The sequence below is a fragment of the Bubalus kerabau genome, chromosome 17 (assembly GCF_029407905.1).
Source record: "Bubalus kerabau isolate K-KA32 ecotype Philippines breed swamp buffalo chromosome 17, PCC_UOA_SB_1v2, whole genome shotgun sequence".
NCBI lineage: Eukaryota > Metazoa > Chordata > Mammalia > Artiodactyla > Bovidae > Bubalus > Bubalus kerabau.
The window spans coordinates 54981337-55004213 of NC_073640.1; the positions used below are offsets into that span (position 1 = coordinate 54981337).

Sequence of the window (22877 nt, forward strand, 5' to 3'; positions counted from 1 at the left end):
CAGAGAGCAAAGGAGAAATAGACCTTTGCCCTCCATGGGACTGACTGAGAAACAAAACTGACTCATTAACCTTGACCCCAAAGCTATGTTCAGTCACTGTCCAGTGCATCCACCCTTGGCCATGGATGCAATCCAGCCTTTGAAACCTCAGTGAAGAAAATCAAGAACTCTCAAGCATGAAGGTGATGCTCTGAATGACAGAGGTGAAATCCTTTCTCAGCATCTCCACCATGTTCCCCCTGGGCATAAGTCCAATCAATAAACCACTTTCTCTGCAGATGTGGTCTTTCTTTGTCCCACAAAGAAACCTATGAATCAAATAGGAGGGTCTCAGCATGCTCGGGTTAACCAGGCAGGATCTTCTAGTGTTCCTTTCCCTTCCTCGGAGTCCTGTTGGAACATCTATACACATTACAATTGTCCCTCCTGGGGGTCTGATTGACAGATGAAGACCTAGTGATGAGACCTGAGGTGGGGTGGGAGAAGAGTCCCAGAGGGTATGGAGGGCTGGTCCTTGTCATAAACGATTTGTCTTTTCCCAACATAGCTGAAATGTTATTTCTTCCTGGAGTTATTCTCTGATTCCCCAGTATAAGGAGGCCCAATGGAGTCTTCCCAGTTTATCCTTTCTCACCTTACAGTTAAACTGCCCATCTTTCCAGGTGGACTATAATTGACAGGAAGGGAACAAGGAGAACTGTGCTTTCCCTGGGCTCAGTCCTAACATCCTTTGCATTTATCAAAAGGACTACTCTCCTTTTAAAAACAAAAAAGAATTTTAGAGAATAGCACTGAAACATGTATATTACCATATGTGAAACAGATCACCAGTCCAAGTTCGATGCATGAAACAGGGCACTCAAAGCCGGTGCACTGGGACAACCCTGAGGGATGGGGTGGGGAGGGAGTTGGGAGGATGCTTCAGGATGGGGGACACATGTACACCCATGGCTGATTCATGTCAATGTATGGCAAAACCACCACAATATTGGAAAGTAATTAGCCTCCAATTAAAGTCAATTAATTAATTTTTTAAAAATCAAAAGGAAATGCTGCAAAATAAGAGAATAATCTGGGTGGGAGAATTAAATTTGATTTGAATTTTGTAAAAAAAAAAACAAATAGAATTTTAGACAAATATTTTTTCTATCACTAACAGGGTCTGACTGAACAAAGGTCAAATTCATAGGTGTCAGAAATAATGAAGGGCCTGAAAGGGCCTAAACACTAAATTTTATCCTCTTCAAAAGCATCTAGAGTCTATCTAAGGATCCTCGGGATCTGGTGATGGATGTTCAGTCACTATCTGGGGAAGAGATGCACAGACTTTTAATCACTGTGAAGGAAGGAGGTATCAACAGAATATTTGTCTTCTGTGATTTAAGGCCAGAAACTTGGAGCCTTACTTAAAACCAGGACATAAAAATAAATACATACATTTTAAGGTAATAAATAAAAAGTTTTCATTATAAATGTTTTAATAAAAATAAGTAAAAGGAAACAATCATGATGATGTATGGAAGAAACCAACACAATATTGTAAAGCAATTATACTTCAATTAAAAATGAATAAATTAAGATGTTAAAAAAATGCTTAATAAAAATATACACATAAGTAAAAAACAGTGCTTCCCCTGGCAGATCAGTGGTAAAGAATCTGCCTGGCAATACAGGAGACATGGGTTTGATCCATGGTCTTGGAAGCTCCCAGAAGCCTCGGAGCAACTAAGCTTAACTACAGCTATTGAGCCTGTGCTCTAAAGTCCAGGAGGCACAGTTACTGAGCCCACTTGCTGCAACCACAGAAGAGCCTGTGCTCCACAACACCAGAAGCCATTGCATTGAGAAGCCTGCCCACCGAAACTGGAGTGTAGTCCCAATTTGCCACAACTAGAGAAAAGCCTGCTAAGCAAGGATGAACCAGCACACCAAAGATAAAATAAATAATTTAAAAAACATTTTTTTAAGAGAAAGCCAGACAACGTAAGGGCTATGAAGTTAATAGGGATCAGAAAATCTCTCCTGGTCCTAGATAAAGAGCAAAAAAGCTTCCATTTTTGACTCTCTGAACAGATTATATAGAAATACTGGCCTTTGGGTTGAAGTCTTTTCCAAGCCCTTCACACAGTGGTTCATGGCACTGAAATCACACAACTGAGAAATGGAAAGATCACACACACACACACACATACACAGACACATGCATTCCCAGTTGAAGAATAAAGAAAAGTCTACAGCATAGGCAGAAAAAAGATTTAAAACCAATCTCTAAGGGAATTCCCTGGCAGTTGGTGGTTAAGATTCAGCATTTCCACTGTTCAATCCCTGGTGGGGAAACTAACATCTCAAACGCTGCTTGGTGTAGCCAAAACATAAATAAATAAACACAAATAAAACCAATCTTGATGCTTCTACCAAAAACAAACCAAAAAACAAGCACATCTCAGACAATACATGCTAAGTAATTGGTATATTAGTTATCACTGGCCATGCCAAAGAAAAAATAGAAAATGTTATATAAAAAATGAACCTTATTTTCATTCTTTATTTTTTAAATCAGTGAACTCTAATTGAAAGTCCAGAAATAATCCTTCACATTTGCAATTGATCTTCAACAGCACATCAAGGTAGTTTAATGTGGGGACTTCCCTAGAGGTCCAATGGTTAAGACTGCAGTTCCAATGCAGAGGGTGCGATTTCTAACCCTGATCAGGGAACTAAGATCCCATATGCCACGAGGTGTGGTCAAGAAAAAAAAAAAAGATAGCTCAACATGGCAAGAATAATATTATACTTTTTGCAACAAGTGGTGCTGAGACAAGCATATTGTGTGTGTGTGATAGTTGCTCAGTCACTCGCTCTTTGCGATCCCATAGACCATCGCCCACCAGGCTCTTCCGTCCATGGAATTCTCCAGGCATGAACACTGGGGTGAGTTGCCAATCCCTTCTCTACAAGACAAGTATATCTGCATGCAGACTAAATAAACTGGATACCTACTTCATACCACATGCAAAAGTAAAGTCAAAATGAGTCATACGCTTAATTTTGAAAGCTGAATCTATACAATTCTTAGAAAAAATATACAAGTAAATCTTCAAGACCTTGGGTTAAGAAATGAGTTCTTATATGTAACACTGAAAGGACAAATGACAGAAGAAAAGGTTTATAAATTGGACTTTATCAGAATTAAATTTATGCTTTAGTTTTCAGAGAAATGAAAACTGACAGAATGGGAGAAACGTATTTGCAGGTCAGGTATCAGATAAAGAACTTGAATCTAGAACATGTGGAGATACTGACACCTCAATATTAGTGACAACACAATTTAAACATGAGCTAAAGCAACTGAATAGATACTTCACCAAAGAATATGTGCAAATGGCTAATAGACACATGAAAAAGTGTTCAACATCATTAGACATAAAGAAAATACCAATGATATACAAAATAGAAGCAGAAGATTAAGAAGAGGTGGCAAGAATACACAGAAGAACTATACAAAAAAAGGTCTTAATAACCCGGGTAACCACGATGGTGTGGTCACTGACCTAGAGCCAGACATCCTGGAGTGTGAAGTCAAGTGGGCCTTAGGAAGCATCACTATGAACAAAGCTAGTGGAGGTGATGGCATTCCAGTTGAACTGTTTCAAATCCTAAAAGATGATGCTTTGAAAGTGCTGCACTCAATATGCCAGGAAATTTGGAAAACTCAGCAGTAGCCACAGGACTGGAAAAGGTCAGTTTTCATTCCAATCCCAAAGAAAGGCAATGCCAAAGAATGCTCAAACTACCACACAATTGCACTCATTTCACATGCTAGCCAGGTAATGCTCAAAATTCTTCCAGCTAGGCTTTAACAGTACTTGAATTGAGCACTCCCAGAGGTACAAGCTACATTTAGAAAAGGCAGAGGAACCAGAGATCAAATTGCCAACATCTGTTGTATCAGAGAAAAAGAAAGAGAATTCCAAAAATCATCTATTTCTGCTTCATTGACTACCCTAAAACCTTTAACTGTGTGGGTCACAAGAAACTGGAAAATTCTTAAAGAGATGGGAATACCGGACCACCTGACCTGTCTCCTGAGAAATCTGTATGCAGGTCAAGAAGCAACAGTTAGAACCGGACATGTAACAACGGACTAGCTCAAAACTGGGAAAGGAGTACACCAAGGCTGTATTTTGTCATCCTGCTTTTATCACTTGTAGCAGAGTTTTTGTTGTTCAGTCACTCAGTGATGTCCAACTCTTTGTAGCCCCATGGACTGCAGTGCACCAGGCTTCCCTGTTCTTCACCATCTCCTAGAGCTTGCTCAAACTCATGTTCATTGAGTCGGTGACGCCATCCAACCATCTCGCCATCTCCTGCCTTCAATCTTTCCCAACATCAGTGTCTTTTCCAATGAATCAGTTGTTTCATCATGAGGTGGCCCAAGTATTGAAGTTTCAGCTTCAGCATCAGTCCTTCCAATGAATATTCAGGGTTGATTTCCTTTAGGATTGACTGGTTTGATCTCCTTGCAGTCCAAGGGACTCTCAAGAGTCTTCTCCAACACCACAGTTCTAAAGCATCAGTTCCTCGCAACTCAGTCTTCTTTCTGGTCCAACTCTCACATCCATACATGACTACTGAGAAAACCATAGATTTGACTATACAGAAGTTTGTGGGTAAAGTAATGCCTCTGCTTTTTAATACACTTTCTAGGTTTGTCATAGCTTTTCTTTCAAGGAACAAGCATCTTAGTATCATAAGGGTGGTGTCATCTGCATATCTGAGGCTAGAGTACATCATGCAAAATGCCAGGCTGGATGAAGCTTAAGCTGAAATCAAGATTGCCAGGAGAAGTATCAATAACCTCAGATATGCAGATGACACCCTAATGTTGGAACATGAAGAGGAACTAAATAGCTTCTTGATGAAGGTGAAAAGAGGAGAGTGAAAAAGCTGGCTTAAACTTAACATTCAAAAAATGAAGATCATGGCATTAGGTCCCATCACTTCATGGCAAATAGATGGGGCAAAAACTGGAAACAGTGACAGACTTTATTTTCTTGGGCTCCAAAATCACTGTGGGCGGTGACTGCAACCATGAAATTAAAAGATCCTTGCTCCTTGGAAGAAAAGGTATGACAAATCTATAAAAGTGTATTAAACAACAGAGGCATTACTTTGCCAATAAAAAGTCCATATAGTCAAAACTATGGTTTTTCCAGTAGTCATATACAGATGTGAGAGTTGGATCATAAAGAAGGCTGAGGGCTGAAGAGCTAATGCTTTTGAACTGTGGTGCTGCAGAAGACTTTTGACAGTCTCTCAGGTAGTAAGGAGATCAAACCAGTCAATCCTAAAGGAAATCAACCCTGAATATTCATTTGAAGGACTGATGCTGAAGTTGAAGCTCCAACACTTTGGCCACCTGGTGTGAAGAGCTGACTCATTGAAAAATACCCTGATGCTGGGAAGGATTGAGGGTAAGAGGAGAAGAGGGCAACCGAGGATGAGATGGGTTGGATGGCCTCACCGATTCAATGCACATGAGTTTGAGAAAACCAGGAGATAGTGAAAGACAGGGAAGCCTAGCATGCTGCAATCCATGGGGTCACAAAGAGTTGGATATGACTGAGCAACTGAATAAAACAACAAATAGATTTAAAAGAAAATTTAATGATATTGATACATCAAATAGAGAATACCAATAATTAGAATTTTTTTTCAAAAGGACCAAATGTAAATTCCTTAGTTAGAAAGCACAACCTCAACAAAAACTCACTAGAGGGCCCCAACAGCAGACTTGAGCTAACAAAAGAATCAGTGAACTTGGTGATAAATCAATAAAGACAATCCAATCTGAAAAACTGGAGGAGGAAATGGCAACCCACTCCAGTGCTGTTGCCTGGAGAGTCCCCATGGAAAGAGGAGCCTGGTGGGCTACAGTCCATGGGGTCGCAAAGAGTCGGACAGGACTGAGCGACTAAGCACAATTTAAAAAAAATACAAGAATGAAGAAAATTCAACAAGGCCTTGGCAATCCATGGGCCACTATCCCATTTAGCAACATGCACACATAGGAATATCAGCAGGAGAAGAAAGGGGCAGAAATGATAGTAAGATCAATCTGTCGAGTGTTGCCATCGAAACAATGTTAGGTCTCCTCATCCATGAAGATGGAATGTCTTTCTATGGGTTTACATCTTCTTAATTTCTTTCTGCAATGCTCTGTACACATCAGACAGGTGGGTTGTTGATAGGCATGAGGACTATACTCAGAAAAGCTCTTTTTAAAAACTAGAATAGGGAATTCCCTGATGGTCCAGGGGCTAAGAATCTGCTTTGCAACACAGTCTGTACTGGTTCAATCCCTAGTCAGGGAACTAAAATCCCAGATGTCGATGGGCAACTAAAATTGAATGCCACAACTAAAGACCCCAAACAGCCAAATTAATAAGTGAAAAGAAAGAAAGAGAAAACATGGACTTAAAAAAAGAAAGAATAAAAGGAAGTTCCATGGGTGTTTACACGGGGTCCCATGGCCTGGACTATTATCCAGTCAGCAGGAGAGATGGACAATGAATTCTTCTTGTTTACAGATTGAATGTTCTTGATACTTATCAGAAAGTCCTAGACATCCCCCAGGATATATGCATATTACCCCCCCTGCATTAACCTCATGAATTTTCATGACTGGATTTTTCCTTCAAACCAAGATAACCAGGGGGCACCTCCTCCTCCTATTGCCACAAAGCCTGCCTCCCGCAGCTCCTGCTTATTCACTCCGCACCTAAGTGCAAACCCTGGATGGCCCACCTGATGTGCAATGCTCTCCTCTCCCGGACTGTGAATATATGTGGCTCATTCATACACTGCTGTCAACCTCATCTGTGCAGCGTTGGGTGTTGTGTATTTGGTTCTCTTTTAATATTTAAGGTGGGCTGGAGAGAGGATGATCGGAACAGCATGGCTTTTTCCCTCATGATTCTACCAGTACTACTGAACTGCAAGGGGCAGAAGGTCCACTTCTCTGGCAGCCTGCATACCTCCATCCTCCTCCTAATACTGGCAATCTGCTATGACTCTCACTGTTTTTATTCCCACATTCCACACTAAAAAAAAAAGCACCTGCCTTATTTTTCCATTTTATTTCTCCCTTACTCCCATTGTTTCTATTTCTGTCTACATCTGTTTCTATCACTCAGATCTGGTATAAATTTCTTGATGAGTCCAGGTTTTCACAAAAAAAAAAAAAAAAAAGAGGTTTTTTGTTGTTGTTTTTGTTTGGGATGGTTTCTGGTCTGGTTGTTTGTTTGGTTTTTTGCCTTGGTGCTTGTGGGATCATAGTTCCCAGACCAGGGATTGAACCTAGGCCCAGGGCAATGAAAGGGCAGAGTCTTAACCATTCCATCGCCAGGGAATTTCACAAGTTTTTTTTTTTTTTTTTAACACTCAAAGATGCTAGGAAGGGTTTCCCAAGTGGCTCAGTGGTAAAGAACCTACCAGCTAATGCAGGAGACGTGAGATGGATCCCTGATCTGGGAAGATCCCACATGCCTCGGAGCAACTAAGCTTGTGTACCACCACTGTTGAATCTGTGCTCTAGAGTCTGTGCGTGGCAACAGGAGAAGTCTCCACAATGAGAAGCCTGAGCACTGGAACTAGAGGGTACACCCTGCTTGTCACAACTAGCGAAAAGTCCTTTGTTTTTTGCTGGAGCAATGAAGACCCATCATAGACAAAAACAAGTAAATAAGTAAAAATTATAAATAAAAAAAAAAGAGGAAAACAGGAGACAGGGACTCCTGTCCTCAGGAGAAGGGAAATTCAAAAAGGAGGGGATATATATATATATGTATGCATATATACATATGCATATGCATATATATCATCTTGCTTTGCAGTAGAAGCTAACACAACATGGCAAACCAACTATGTCGTTACTGTTCAGCCACTATGTCGTGTGCAGCTCTTTTGTGACCCCCATGGACTGTAGCTTGCCAGGCTCCTCAGACCTTGGGGTCTCCAAGGCAAGAATACTAGCCTGAGTTCTGTTTCCCTCTCCAGGAGACCTTTCCAACCCAGGGACCAAATTCGTGTCCTCTGCGTTGGCAGGACAATTCTTTACCACTGAGCAGCCACCAGGGAAGACCAAAGTAACTGTACTGCAATAAAAGTTATTTAATAAAAAAAAATAAGATATATATCATGAATCCTATACACTAACAACAATAAAAACTGTATAGAGGGATTTCCCTGGTGGTCCAGTGGTTAAGACTCCAGGATTCCACTGCAGGCCTGGGTCCCATCCCTGGTCATGGAACTAGTGAACCCCCATGCCACAAAGGGGGACCAAAAAAAAAAAACCAAACAACAACAACAACAAAAAAAGAGTAGGCACCCTGAAAGGTTGAAGGTTCAACTTGCATTGTAATCAAGCTGCCAAATCAGCCAATGGCCGGATGAGGCTCTGTGTTTGATTTCCAGCAATTTCAGCCCTGCAGCTTTAGGAGAAAGGGGTCAAGAAACTCCCAAGTCACTTAGGCAGCACTTGGGCTGAAAGTTTGAATTCTTGATCTCATCTTTTTTATTTCACCATTTTGTGTGCTGATGTCAGGAGCAACAAACCAAGGTCATTGTATTCCTTGAGTGAGTGAGTGAGTGAGTCGCTTAGTCGTGTCCGACTCTTTGCAACCCCATGGACTGTAGCCTACCAGGCTCCTCCCTCCATGGGATTCTCCAGGCAAGAGAACTGGAGTGGGTTGCCATTGCCTTCTCCAGGGGATCTTCCCGACCCAGGGATCGATTAGAAGTTTGTTTGTTATAAGTGATTGATTAGGCATATCTAACAGATATTTTGCCTGATCCTAAAACAGTTCACACCATGGACTATCAGTGGTCTGTTTATGACTGGGAAGTCAGTAGTGTCTTTTTTGGGCCACACCATGCTGTTTGTGGGATCTTATTTCCCTGACCAGGGGTTGAACCCATGCCCCCTGCAGTGGAAGCATGGAGCCCTAACTCAGACAGGAGATAGGTTCCAGGTTAGATTTTTATAACTGGCTTCCTGTTTGGATTTCATGGGGTATGAAGAAGTAGGCTTCAGGCTGGATATTTAGAACTGTTAGGTTTTCTGAGACAAGAGATAGATGGACTCCAGTTAAGCATTTACCATCAGCCTCCTGTTTGCTCTCTAGAACAGAAGTAACAGGGTTAATAGAAAGTCTTGGTCTTTTGTAAACACCTTGAGAAAATAGTGATGGCAATCGTCAAGGTAATAATCAAGGCAAGGACAAAGAGGGGAAAAACCCTGTTTGAGTAAAGGATTAAGGGATTTCTCCTCCCTCAATTTTTGGGACAAGGGAGATACTCCAGGTGTGCAAAAGGGCTCCTTGTGGGTCAAAAGCCAGGGATAACAGCAGGCCATAATGAGTCTTGCTCCTCCTAGAAGCCTTCACTTGCGATCTGTCTTGGTTGAGAGGTGCATGCGCTCCCAGAGGAGGATCCCAAGGTAGGTCACGTGTAGGAAAAGACACCAGATAACTGGCAAAAGATAAACAAAGCCCCTGAAGAACTGACTTGTATGAATGACTTCACCACCTCTTCACCGCAGTCCTCCTCGCTAAGGGGGACACCCACATGCTTTCTCTCTGGGTGTGCATCTCTGCCTTGCTTCTGTCTTAATCAAACAAACTTTCTCACTGTGTGCTTTCCCACTTGTTGTGCTGTGTCTCTAACAATAAACTTTGCACCCACATTTATAGTTTTTGCCTCTGTTAAACGGATTTTTCACTGGGGGCAAAAACCCAGGAAAAAATTGCTGCTAGAGTCTAGACTTTGCTGTCTGATGGCTAGGATTCCAGGTTCTCATCCAGGCTACTTCAATTCCTGGGCAGGGAATTAAGATCTCGCTTCCTGCTGGCACTCTCTGCTGCCTCCTTGAGATCATAAGGACTGGACCTTAGTCTCCTTTTAAATGTATTTCAAACCACTGAGGCTTGGAGACATTAGACTGCCAGCCAACGTCCTGTACTTTCCACCTGAGAAATAAACTTGAACAGCATGCTCTCAGGCTGGGGAATGATCAAGCCCCATCCAGGTGAAGTTGATTCTTATCAGGTTGAAGAGATGTTGGGGTCACCGGATATATAAGAAGCAGATCGACGTTGGTCAGCCACAGGACAGCAAGCTACCATGGCACTGTGTTTGGGATTCTTTGTGATTTGGGTTGGTGCGTCTATGTTTCTACAACTGGACCCTGTCATCGGAGGTGAGAGAGGGGAGACAGGCTAGAACTGGTGCGAAAGACCCTGCCACAGATGTGGATTGATGTGCAAAAGTCATAATAATAATAATAATAATCTTTTTGTTGTTCAGTTGCTAAGTGGTTTCCCACTCTTTGCAACCCCATGGACTGCAGCCCTCCAGGCCTCCCTGTCCCTCAGTGCCTCCTGGAGTTTGCCCAAGTTGATGTCTGCTGAATCAGTGATTCTATCCAACCATCTTATCCTCTGCCATCCTCCCCTCCTTTTGCCTTCAGTCCTTCTCAGCATTAGGGCCTTTTCCAAAGAGTTGGCTGTTCACATCAGGTGGCCATGGTGATGGCAAATACATCTACCATTTCTTAAATATGCCGGAAGGGTCCGATGCTATGAAGGGCTTCACATTTTATTTGATTTTCCAGCAACTCTATGAAACCCAGGTGAGTTTGCCAGCAGAGCCAAAAGCCTTTCTGAGAGCTGTCTCACCCCTGAATCTCCATGGCACTGTCCCATGCCGGGGTCCAGCCCCGGCTGATCCAGGGCATTCGAAGCGGGGACGGCGTCGGCGACCTATTTAATTATTTATTCATCAAAAATATAAAGAGTAATAGAATGAGGATAGCTCAGTGAGGAAATTCAGTGGAGAAAAGAGGCTGAGTAGCTTGGTTTACGCGGGAGACCAATAAAACTTCAAGACAAGAAGTTTGCACCACTTACGTAGGCCGCAGGCGTCCTTCCGTTCTCCCGAAGGAGAGGAGACACTGAGGCCTCCCCGGTCGGATCTTAGAAGCCCAGGCATAATTAGCAAGCATGGTGGGTTCCGCGCTCCAGATGGAGACTCAGCTGGAATTTGGGAGAGAGAGTGACATGGGGAGACCAAGTTTTGGTGAACAAGGCCCGCACTTTATTTTCCAAAGTAGTTTTTATACCTTAAGTTATGCATAGAGGATAATGGGGGAAGGGGTAGAGTCATGCAGCAAGCCAGGCTTTCTTCCTGCAAACTTATCATATGCAAAAGTTCAGGTGATTGACATCATCTTCTGGCCCGGAGGCCTGTTAACATTTTAAGAAACTTATTTTTCTCTAAAGGTGATTATTCCAAAGTCAGACACCAGCCTCCAAAAAAGCATTGGACAAAGCTGCATTTTGCATTTCTATACACCCATTATATCAATCAATACACTGCCAAGGACACAGTAGGTAAGGAGTATGGAGACTTAGCAGCAAACATTGGCCCAACAAGTGAAAAACCCTTCACCAATACAATTTCTAATCAATCTTTTAACTACTCAAAGGAATCTGTGTTTAGGCAGTTTAGAACATCTCCTGCCTCTCACAGTTGGGAGGCTCTGAACAATCACATGTGGCCGGAAAAACCCATTCAGGCAGGCTAGAGGATTTCCAAAGGAGTTTGTAGGTTGAAACACTGTCACATCCAGGAATTATTAACTGGAGCTGTAAGCTAACTCTCTTTTCAGAAAGAGGTAGTGGGAGACAGCCCCCCATAAAGTCAGAGGTGTAGGTGAAAGCACAAAGCAGAAAGTAGGCAGACTCTGGTTTGGGGGTAGATGCTCGAGAATTTCCAGGGGGACTCCTGAGGCTCGATCCCGCCTTTGCGTATGCCCAGCCTCCTTCCTCATGACCTTTGTCATGGGCGGAGTGCCTCACGCTGGCTCCCGGCAGTGATAGAATTCCAGTTGAGCTATTCCAGATCCTCACTCAATATGCAATATGCCGGCTCCCGGCATCTCCCCCTTTTTTATTTCTTAAAACAGCCAGATGCAGCTCAGTCGCGAGCTTCTGAATGTTCTGCCGAAGAATCCTGACAATACAAGGAAGAATGATTATGAGAAGATTAGACAGAATGTTTTTTCCAGAAATAAAAGTTAGAGAAGGTGTGAAAAAAGTCATTAGCTGCTCCAGCGGCGGTAAAATCCAGTCGAGAGTGTTTCAGGGTCTGTATTTGATTATGAAGTTTCCCTAAGTCCAGGCCAATGTCAGAGCTGTTCCAAACACCTGAGATATGATTTTTGATTTTTTCCCATTCATAATCTATCTCGTTTACCTTTAAAGATGTCACACATATCCACCGGTAATCAGCGTGGCAAGACAAAGCCATTTTCACTTTTAAAGCCTGTAAATCAGTCCCAACATGCATTATTGCCTCTTCTAAGGCGTCTACTCTCATCTCTAATTTCCTATCTATAGCTTCCTGTGTTGCTAGAGTTAGTGAAACATTTTTAGACGTGGTATCAACATATTGGGCAGTATGCATTTGTTGAGTCAATGATATTGCTGCCACAGTAACAGAAGTAATTGCGGTTATTTAAGTTGATATTCCTAAAATAAGTAAGCCCACAAATCGTCGCAATCGCATTAAATCCTGAAGTTGTTGTAATATAGCAAGACTATAGTTATATCAATAAGTGGTTACATTATAAGATAAGGTGGACGTTGTAACATTTACAAAGGAGCAAACATTATATTGAGGGTTTAAACAAGATGAGAGCATACATTGTTCACAGGTCACTACATTGGGTCCACCAGTTTAAAGTCACATGTACATTAAGTTTTCCAGAATCGTTGGTAAAGAGAAAAACATAAGGAGAGGGTAGACAAGCCAAATCAGAATAAGTAGAATTATTTTCTGGTTGGAGTTCGCGCTGCAGCAGCCTCGTCAGTCTCGCTGGGACCTCGATGTTTATCTTGCCTCCCCTTCTGGTGGGCTCCTCTTTTGTGATCGAAGCAATGGGGGAACTGGATGTCTGGGGGTCTGCAACATGGTGAATCAGCCTGTCTAAATTGGAGAATCTGCATCCTGTGGAAAAATATAAGCACATCCTCGACCGATAGTTAATAATGGGTCAGGACCCTTCCATTGTCCTGAGAGGGCCTTCCATTTGACTAATGGTTTTGCATTTAATTGCTCCAGGCACCAATGACGAAGCATTGCAATAGTTCTGGCTGAAATCAGTATTTAAAATATTTATTATGAAAAGAGCATGTTGCAAGATTTGATGGGGAGAACTATACTTAAACTCCCCTTCTTTTAGTTTTTGAATTTGGATTTTTAATGTTTGATGCGCTCTTTTAACAATGGCTTGTCCCTGTGGGTAATAAGGGATGCCTGTATTATGTTTAATTTGAAACTTTATACAAAATTTCTGAAAAGACTTAGAAGTGTAAGCAGGAGCATTGTCAGTTTTCAAAGCTTTTGGCAGGCCCAAATATGAAAAACAAGTAAAGAGATGTTGTATCACATCTTTACCTGCCTCTCCGGTACGAGCAGTTGTAATAATAACGTGATAAAAGGTATCTACAGTTACATGAACAAAAGACAGTTTTCCAAATGAAGAGACATGAGTTACATCTGTCTGCCAGAGTACGTTAGGTTTGAGACCATGAGGATTAACTCCCATAGGTAGACTATTATAAACAGTGGGGCAGTGTAAGCAAGAACGCACAATCTCTCGAGCAGTCTCTCTGGGAATTTGGAATTGATATCTTAAGGCAGTAGCGTATTGATGATGAAGTGAGTGAGAGGCTCTGGCCTCTTCAATCACAGTAGCCACTGTATTTCTGGTTAACAAGTCAGCCAAATCATTAAAGGCATTTAAAGGGCTGGGCAATCTGGAATGAGCCCGAATATGTCCAATGAAAAATATTTTATTTTTTTTTTAAATTTGTTGCTGTAACTTAGTTAACAAATGAAATATGGTAGTTTTATTTTCAGGCAGGACCGCAGTCTCAATGTGTGGAAACAGCCTGACCACATACTGAGAATCAGAGTAAAGATTAAATTCCTCATCTGCAAACATAGCAAAAGCCTCTATGACTGTTGTTATTTCAGCTCTTTTAGCTGAAGTTTTTTGTGTTTTTAAAACTTTTTGGTGGTTTTTAGTAACTATGAAGGCTTTACCATTTGCTGACCCATCAGTAAAAACTATTTGAACATTTGGAACAGGAGATTGTTTACATCTGACAGGAAAAATAACTGGATGTCTGGATATAAAATTCAGCAAAACATGTGAAGGTAAACGATGTAAAAATTTTGACCAAAATAGTTTCTTATAGCAATCTGCCAATTTTCAAACATTAGAAGAGCATCAAATTGTTCCTTATTATATGGAATTACAATTTCTGATGACTCTTTACCAAATAATTCAATGTTCCGCTTTTTTTCTTTAATATCAAAGTAGCTATCAATCCTGGATAAGAAGCCGCTACTTTTTTAGTTTGAGCGGGAAGATGGACCCACTCTAGGGGGCCGTTTTGCCATAAAACCAATTTTTTGTCTGGTTACCCAAATTACACCTATGGGGGTTTTATGGCAAAGGAATTGTCAAGCAGTTGTCAATTTAATTTTTAAAATTTACATTTTAACAACATAAATTTAGAGATATGTTAATTTAGGTCTAATGCTTAGTTTAGGTCTCTGTATAAATTTAAATAATAAATGTATAACCTCCTTATCTCATTTTAGTATATAGATATACCTAAATGCAAAATGTATATATATATGTATTTATATATGGCAACAAGTATAAACTTATTGACATAATTAATATACTTGAATTAATCTTTATAATTAATATATTAATATATATATTACAGCAATACAATACATACACAGCTAATACCAACCAACACAAACCAATGTACTGCAATAATACATGTCACACATATATAATATAATTATACGGTATATAGAACATATATCATCACAGCACATCAATCTATACCAATTAATATCAGCCACACACACATTATATTACTGCAATATACATTTAATTATACAGTATATATATAATATGCATATATAGCATACATATTAATTTATATACAAATTAGTTAAGTATAGATCTATAAATAGAATTAGGTATACCTTTATTATATTTTATTTATACTCATACCTAATTAGGCAAACTGTAATTATGTAAATATATTTATATTATGTATTTATAACAACATATAAAGTATTGTTAATTGTACCGCCTGTTGATAACTAAGAAATTGAGAAAACCCTTCTCTGAGTATCTCCTATTTGAGACAGCACGTCCCTCCCCCATAAGGTAAAGGGGAGCATAGGAACTACATAGGGTTGGAAAGTTCTACAGGTATCCTCAAACTTCCAATCTAACATTTTTGAACTTTTAACTACTGTGGGGGCTTGAGGGCAAATGAAACAAAATTTGACCCCTGAAATCTATCAGGGCAACTTGCCAATCATCACTATTTTGTAAAAGACTTGCAGTTGATCCTTATTGAGTGAAATTATTATATTTGCTACTTGTTTTCTAAAAAGTTCTACACTTTTTTTTTCTTCATTTTATAATTAATTGTGTCACCAAGCTGGGATAAGATAAAACTATTTTTCTTGGGGTCACTGATAGATGGAACCAATGGGCCTTTTTGTCACAGGCGCCTTGTAGGTGTATGTTTTGTGGCAAGAATAATTTAATCTCATCTTTTGGTAATATTAATCCTAATTAACTGATCATTTAAAGTCTCATCTACTTTAACAAGAGTTGACTCTGTCTCATTTAGTTAACTTTCTCTTAGAACTGGAATTAGGATTGCTTTTTAAGTAATCAAAGGCTTTAAATCTGCAGTAGTCAGTTTTAAATGTGGGTGTATCCAATCAATGTATCCTAATAATTTTTGGAAATCATTTAAAGTTAGTAAACAATCTTCAAATGGGCATTATCAATTTTCAGAACTTTTGGCACCTAAATATGAGAAGCAAGTAAAGAGGTGTTGCACAACATCTTTATAAGCTTTTCCAATTATCGTTTTGTAAACTAAATCTGGTCTATAGCTTTTTAGATGACAAGTAACCATCTAATCTTTGCTTGAATACTTTCAGAAACGGGGAACTCACTACTCTTTAAGGTTTTAAACTCTCCCTCACCTTTTTTTCTATAGCATTCCCACTCCGCTTTTTCTAATCCCACCAACTCATTTTCAGTAGTATGTGTTGGCCAGGAGCTGGGTCAGTCTTTTCCAGAAATGTTAAGAGACGTCTGTTCTTGTGTCTAATAGTCCTGACATTTTACTTTCTTGAATTAAAAGATCTTTTAAAGGCCTTGGAGCTGTAATTTCCTGTACCCAAAAGGCTAGATCACTAGATCTAAATGTTCTGTGGCTCTTAGCTTGAGAAGTCAAGTTTTTTCTTGTCTGATAAGGTAAAAGCAAAAACTGTGTTATTCTTTGACCTTTATTAATTTGTACAGTTTTGGTAAGCAGCGGGATCAAAACTTTAATTTTTCAATATAATCAGAATCTACTACACCATGCACCACCGAAATTTTTCTTTTCTCTCTTTTTTATTTTTTATTTATTTATTTTTTTTTTTTTTTAAGAAAGCGAGCTACGCCCTAGCACAAGTCCTACAATGCCCTCAGGTAGGGGGCCAGCCACTCCCATTGGAATTGGAGTAACCAGCTAGTCAAGGGTTAATATTGTTGTTAAATCCCCTTACAGTTTTTCTCTTAGCCTGGGTGAGACCCCCCTGAGGGGGTTTTCTCCAAGGAGCACGCTCTGCCAATTGTGCAAGTAGTCTTGTTTTAAAAGCTCCACTGTTTAAAAAACTTTTTATCTTTTTCAGGCTTAGGCAACACTTTGAGAGGCTTTGGGGGCAAAGTGGGGAACTCTTGGGCCCTAGAAGGCGCAAACGGAGGCGGCAGCGATGGCCTTAAATCAGAAAGTGGTGGATAAGTTTTTTGTTTTTTAAAGGTTTGCGTAGAGCGGGAGGGAGCTCGCCAGGGCACCTGGTCACAGTGTCTCTTACTGTCTCTCTCTCTCTTCCTGTCTTTTTCACTTTTTTCTCACCCTTCCTTTTTCGCTACCCTTTTCTTTCTTTCGTTTCTTTCTCTTTACCCTCTTCTCTTCCCTAATTTTTTTTTTTTTTTCTATCTTTTTTTCTGTATCTCCTTTTTTAACTTTTTTTCTCTATCTTGATGCGTTCCCTGATTCCTTCCTTCCGGCTCCCGGCAGTCCCAGACATGGGCAACCTAGACCAGGGTTGGTTACGTTGTTCAAATGAAGAGTTTTTGATGTTTGAAGAGTTCACTGTTTGAAATATTGGGTTCGGCCTGTGTTTTCCCTTAACATCGTACGAAAGAAGAGGGACAGGGTGGGCTCAGGGCATAGCCTATAAACAGCGTGACACAGCTGAGTCTGACCTTGTGGTTGATTTCACATATGTCCGTAGCTAAGCAATAAGAGCAGGTCAGCGTCTTCCTCACCTGTTCTGTTAGCCCTCTAGTCACTGAGTATACCTGTTCAGGGTAAACAAGGACTTCAAAATATAAAACAAAATAAAAGTTAGAGATGCAGGGCAGGTCCTACCACAGAAGGTATTCTTGTTGTGGCCTGCTTTGTTCTATTTTGGTTGTTGCTCTTTTTCTGTTATCTTGTTTTTGTTTTTTATTTTTAATTGGAGGATAATTGCTTTCCCATGTTGTGTTGGCTTCTGCCATACCACAACGTGAATCATCCATAAATATGTATATATATATATGTATATATAAATATGTATATATTATATATATATATGGGATATATATATCTCCTCCTGTTTGAATCTCCTTCCCACCCCACCCCTCATCCTACCCCTCTATGTTGATAACACAGAGTGCTCCACTGGGCTCCCTGTGTTATAACAGCAGCTTCCCACTAGCTATGTATTTTACACAGGGTGGTGTGTATGTATCGAAGTTATCCTCTCAATTCGTCCCACCTAAGCCTAACCCTGCTTTGTTCCTGCTCCTCCTCCGTCCATCTCCTCTGCTCCTGCTTTTCTTCCAGATCAGCAGCTGTCTGAGGACTACTTCATTCTTCCTAAAGAAATGGAAGACATTGCTTCTGGTGCAGAAACCAAAGGTAATCAACAAGGGAAGAGAACGACAACAAACCACAGTCCAGGGCAACAAATTAACATGTGCGGCAGGGTAACTGATGGGGATTCTCCAGAGGTACTTTACAGGCAGGAGCTCATAGCACCCTCTCAGTCACGGGAGGAGGCCTCTGTGCACGTCCCCCAAGGGGGCATCCCCAGACAGCATCAGGGTTGAGGCATCTGTAGATAGTGTGGCGGGAATCTGAACCCAGGGTCCAGGCTTCAGAGCTGGTGTCACTAAAGTTCTACAGTAGAAACTGCCCGATCTCACATCTGTACACCAGTCCTCACAATTTATATATTTTTAACATGCCAGCTGGTCATTCTTTACATCTAGTTCTTTGTATCTATAAATGGGCATATATTTTTAAATAAAATTTTTTCACTGTCAAAAAAAGTTAATAAAGCAAACACTGCCCAAAGTTAGAGAACCCTTCCTAATCCCTGAGGGAGGGACCACATCGTACTGACCTTGACGTCCCTGATGCTTAGCAGGGAGCTCTGTACCTGGGAGGCTGAACCAGAGACTTTACCAGAATTACCACGGAGATCATGAAACCCTAAGAGACAAAGAACCGAACAATGTTTTTCTTCTTTCAGATATGAAATGTGTTTTCCCGTTCACCTATAAGGGCATAAAGTTTTTTAGCTGCACATCCCATGATTCCATATTCCTTTGGTGTTCTCTCAGTGCAGACTATACAGGGAGATGGAAATACTGTACTAAGACAGGTAAGTGTGCAGACTGTCCTCATAAGAGGAGCCCACGGCTTCCCAGGTGAAGGGGGAAGGTCAAAACTGTCTCCTAGATGGAAAGTTCAGACACCTTCTGACCCAGCCCCAGGTGTTCCATTCACATCCCTTCCTCTCTTCTCTCTCGTTGGCTGCTCTGGGTCTTCGTTACTGTACAAGGACTTTCTCTAGTTGCAGCGAGTGGGGTCTACTCTACGTTGGTGTGTGGGCTTCTCAGTGCAATGGCTTCTCTTGTTAAGGAGCACAGGCTGAAGGGGCGCTGGCTTCATGAGGTGCATCAGGTTGGCTCAGTAGTTGAGATGCCCAGGCTTAATTGCTCCTCTGCCTATGGGATCTTTCAGACCAAGGATCGAGCTGATGTTCCTTGCATTGCAAGGCATCCTTAACCATTGACCACCAGGGAAGCCTCCCTTTCTCTTGATGAGACTAAAAATGACCCTCCCACAATTAATGTTTTCACCCATTCCTTCTGTTTTTCAGACTATGCTAAATGTGTCTTTCCCTTTATCTATGGAAACAAGTCTTATCAGGCTTGCATAAAAACTGGGAGTGTTACTAAAAGGTATTGGTGCTCACTCTCTCCAAACTTCGATGAGGATCGAGCTTGGAAGTATTGCTAGCAATAATAATAATAATAAGGTAAGAATGCCCAAGGAGAATGGGAAGAGACAGGGATGAGCAGGGAAGAGACAGAACTGGATAAAGAGGTGGAGTCAGATGTCCAGTGAGGAGGGAGGAGGCAGGTGTAGAGAGGGGATGAGGGAGAAAGATGCAGAAGGAAGAAGGAGGAGCAGAGTTTCACAAGGAGAAACATGCAGAGAGGATGAAGAGGAGAACAGGGACAAAAGATAGAAACAGAGGGAGAGACAAAGGCAAACTGCAAACAATGGAGAGAGGAGAGTCCCAGAGGGAAGGAGAAAGAGAGTTTGCAGGATGACAAATGGAAGGAGGAGGATCTGGAGAGGACCGGTGCCAAGACGAGGTGGAAGAGAAGGTGAGAGAGGGGCAGAGACAGGACAACAGAGTCTTTGGAGCAGGCATGAGACAGTAGGAACTGAGATGGGATGAGCAGAGAGCAAAGGAGAACCAGACTTTTGCCTTCTGTGGGACTGGCTGAGAAACAAAACTAGACTCATTACCACTGACCCCAGGACCATGCTGTTACTGTCCAGCACATCCACCCATGGCCATGGGTGCAACCCAGACTTTGAAACATCGGTGAAGAAAATGAAGAACTCTCAAGCATGAAGGTGATGCTCTGATGACAGAACTGAAATACATTCCCTGAATCGCCACCATGTTCCCCCTGTGCATGGTTCCAATCAATAAACACTTTCTCTGCAGGTGTGGTCTTTGTCCCACAAAGAAACCTGTGTATCAGATGGGAGGGTCTCAGTGTGCTCAGGTTAACCAGACAGGCTCTTCTCGTCTTCCTTTCCCTTCTTTGGGGTCCCAGTGGAACATCAGTATATATCACAATTGTCCCCCTGGGGGATTGATTGACAGGTGAAGACCCATTGGTAAGATTTGAGGTGAGGTGGGAGAAGGATCCCATATAGGGTATAGAGGGCTGGTCCTTGTCATAAAGATTTTCCAGACTTAGCTGAAATGTTATTCCTTCCTGGAGCTATTCTCTGATACCCCTGTATAAGGAGTCTCCATCATGTCTTTCCAGTTCATCTTTTCTCTCCTCACAATTGAACTGCCCATCTTCCACGGGGGACTGGAATTTGAAGGAGGGTCAGGATGGACTGTGTTCACCGTGGGTGGCCTCACTCCTAAGTGCAGAACCTGACATACCTTTGGTATTGATCAAAAGGGCCACTTTCCTTTTTAAAACATACAGGAATTTTAAACGAATATTATTTCCATCACTAATGGGGTCTGGTTGAAAGATGGTTAAATTCACAAGTGTCAGAAACAACGAAGGGTCTGAAAGAGCCTAGTCACAAAATTTTATCCTACTCAAAAGCACCCAGTGCCTATCTAAGGAATCAGGAGACCTAGTGATGGACTTCCGGTCACCATCCAGGGAAGAGGTACACAGACTTTTAATCACTGTGCAGGAAGGCTGTGTTGATAGAATATTTGTCCTCTGTGATTTAAGGCCAGAAACTTGGAGCCTCACTGCAGCATGCCAGGCTTCCCTGTCCTTCACTGTCTCCCGAGTTTGCTCAAACTCATGTCCGTTGAGTCAGTGACACCATCCAACTATCTCATCCTCTGTCTCCCTCTTCTCTTCCTGCCCTTAATCTTATCCAGCACCAGCGTCTTTTCCAATGAGTCGGCTCTTCCCATCAGGTGGCCAAAGTATTGGAGCTTCAGCTTCAGGGTCAGGGTACTTGGATTCAATTCTTGGTCAAGGAGCTAAGATCCCACATGTTGATGGGCAGCTAAGCCTGTGCACCACAACTAAAAGACCCGAAGCAGCCAAATAAATAAACAAAAAGAAAAAATACATATGCTTAAAAAGAAATACAAAACAAGAACATAAGAAAGTTCCTTGGGTGCTCACACTGGGTACCCACAGTCTGGACTATTGATCAGTCAGCAGGAGAGGTGGACAATGAGTTCTTCCCTTTTACAGATTGAATGTTCTTGATACTAATCAGAAAGTCCTAGACATCTCCCAGGGATTCATCTATATGCATATTACCCCCCTGCATCAACTTCATGAATTTTCATAACTGGATTTTTCCTTCAAACCCAGAGAACCAGGGGACACCTCCACCTCTTGTTACTACAAAGCCTGCTTTGTAGTAATAGTAAGCCTGCAGCCCCTGCTTATTCACTCTGCACCGAAGTGCAAACCCTGGGAGGCACCATGTGATGTGCAACATCCTCCTCCCCAGACTGTGAATACATGTGGCTCATACACTGCTGTCAACCTCATCTGTGCAGTGTCGGGTGTTATGTATTGGGTTCTCTTTTAATATTTAAGGTGGGCTGGATAGAGGATGATCAGAACAGCATGGCTGTTTCTCTTGATCCTACCAGTACTACTGAATGGTAAGGGGTATTGGTCCACTTTTTGGGCAGCCTGCATACCTCCATCCTCCTCCTAATACTGGGAATCTACACGTCCATCGAGTCAGTGATGCCATCCAGCCATCTCATCCTCTGTCGTCACCTTCTCCTCCTGCCCCCAATCCCTCCCAGCATCAGGGTCTTTTCCAGTGAGTCAACTCTTCACATGAGGTGGCCAAAGGACTGGGGTTTCAGCTTTAGCATCAGTCCTTCCAAAGAACACCCAGAGTTGATCTCCTTCAGAATGGACTGGTTGGATCTCCTTGCAGTCCAAGGGACTCTCAAGAGCCTTCTCCAACACCACAGTTCAAAGGCATCAATTCTTCAGTGCTCAGCTTTCTTCACAGTCCAACTCTCACATCCATACATGACCACTGGAAAAACCATAGCCTTGACTAGACGGACCTTTGTTGGCAAAGTAATGTCTCTGCTTTTGAATATGCTATCTAGGTTGGTCATAACTTTTCTTCCAAGGAGTGGGGTCGCAAAGAGTTGGACACGACTGAGCGACTGAGCTGAGCTGAGCTGAACTATGACTCTCACTGATTCTGTTCCCACACCGCACCTTAAAACAAACAAACAAACAAACAAAAAGCCTTCTCTCTCCTTCTGCTTTCTCTCCCACCCTCTTTGTCTCTATCTCTCTCTCTGCATTTATTTCTATCTCCCAGGTCTGGTATAAGTTTCTCATTGAGTCTATGCTTTCATCTAAAACAAGAGTTTTTTGTTGTTTTATTTTGGGTGGGTTTTTTGTTGGTGGGTTTTATTTTGTTGTTGGTTTTTTGTTTGTTTGTTTGTTTTTCCCCAGGGTGCTTGTGGGATCATAGTTCCTGGACCAGGAATTGAACCTGGGCCCTGGGCAGTGAAAGCACAGAATCTTAACCATTCTATCACCAGGGAATTCCACAAGAAGTTATTTTTAACATCAAAGATGCTAGGAAGGA

The 22877-nt window shown here is 41.7% G+C and overlaps 1 protein-coding gene across 2 annotated transcripts; it reads left to right on the plus strand.

The window, feature by feature from the left end:
- Positions 1-10058: 10058 nt before the first annotated feature.
- Positions 10059-20538, plus strand: LOC129631632 (seminal plasma protein A3-like). 2 transcript variants are annotated; one of them, XM_055552773.1, is made up of 5 exons: positions 10059-10261; positions 18063-18137; positions 18754-18885; positions 19387-19545; positions 20079-20538. In XM_055552773.1, exons 1-4 carry the CDS (start codon positions 10186-10188, stop codon positions 19524-19526), a joined length of 423 nt encoding a protein of 140 aa, XP_055408748.1. In that variant the 5' UTR covers positions 10059-10185; the 3' UTR covers positions 19527-19545; positions 20079-20538. The 2 variants fall into 2 exon arrangements, with proteins under 2 accessions (XP_055408748.1, XP_055408747.1); XM_055552772.1 differs by having other exon boundaries at positions 10062-10261; positions 20058-20538.
- Positions 20539-22877: the final 2339 nt, after the last annotated feature.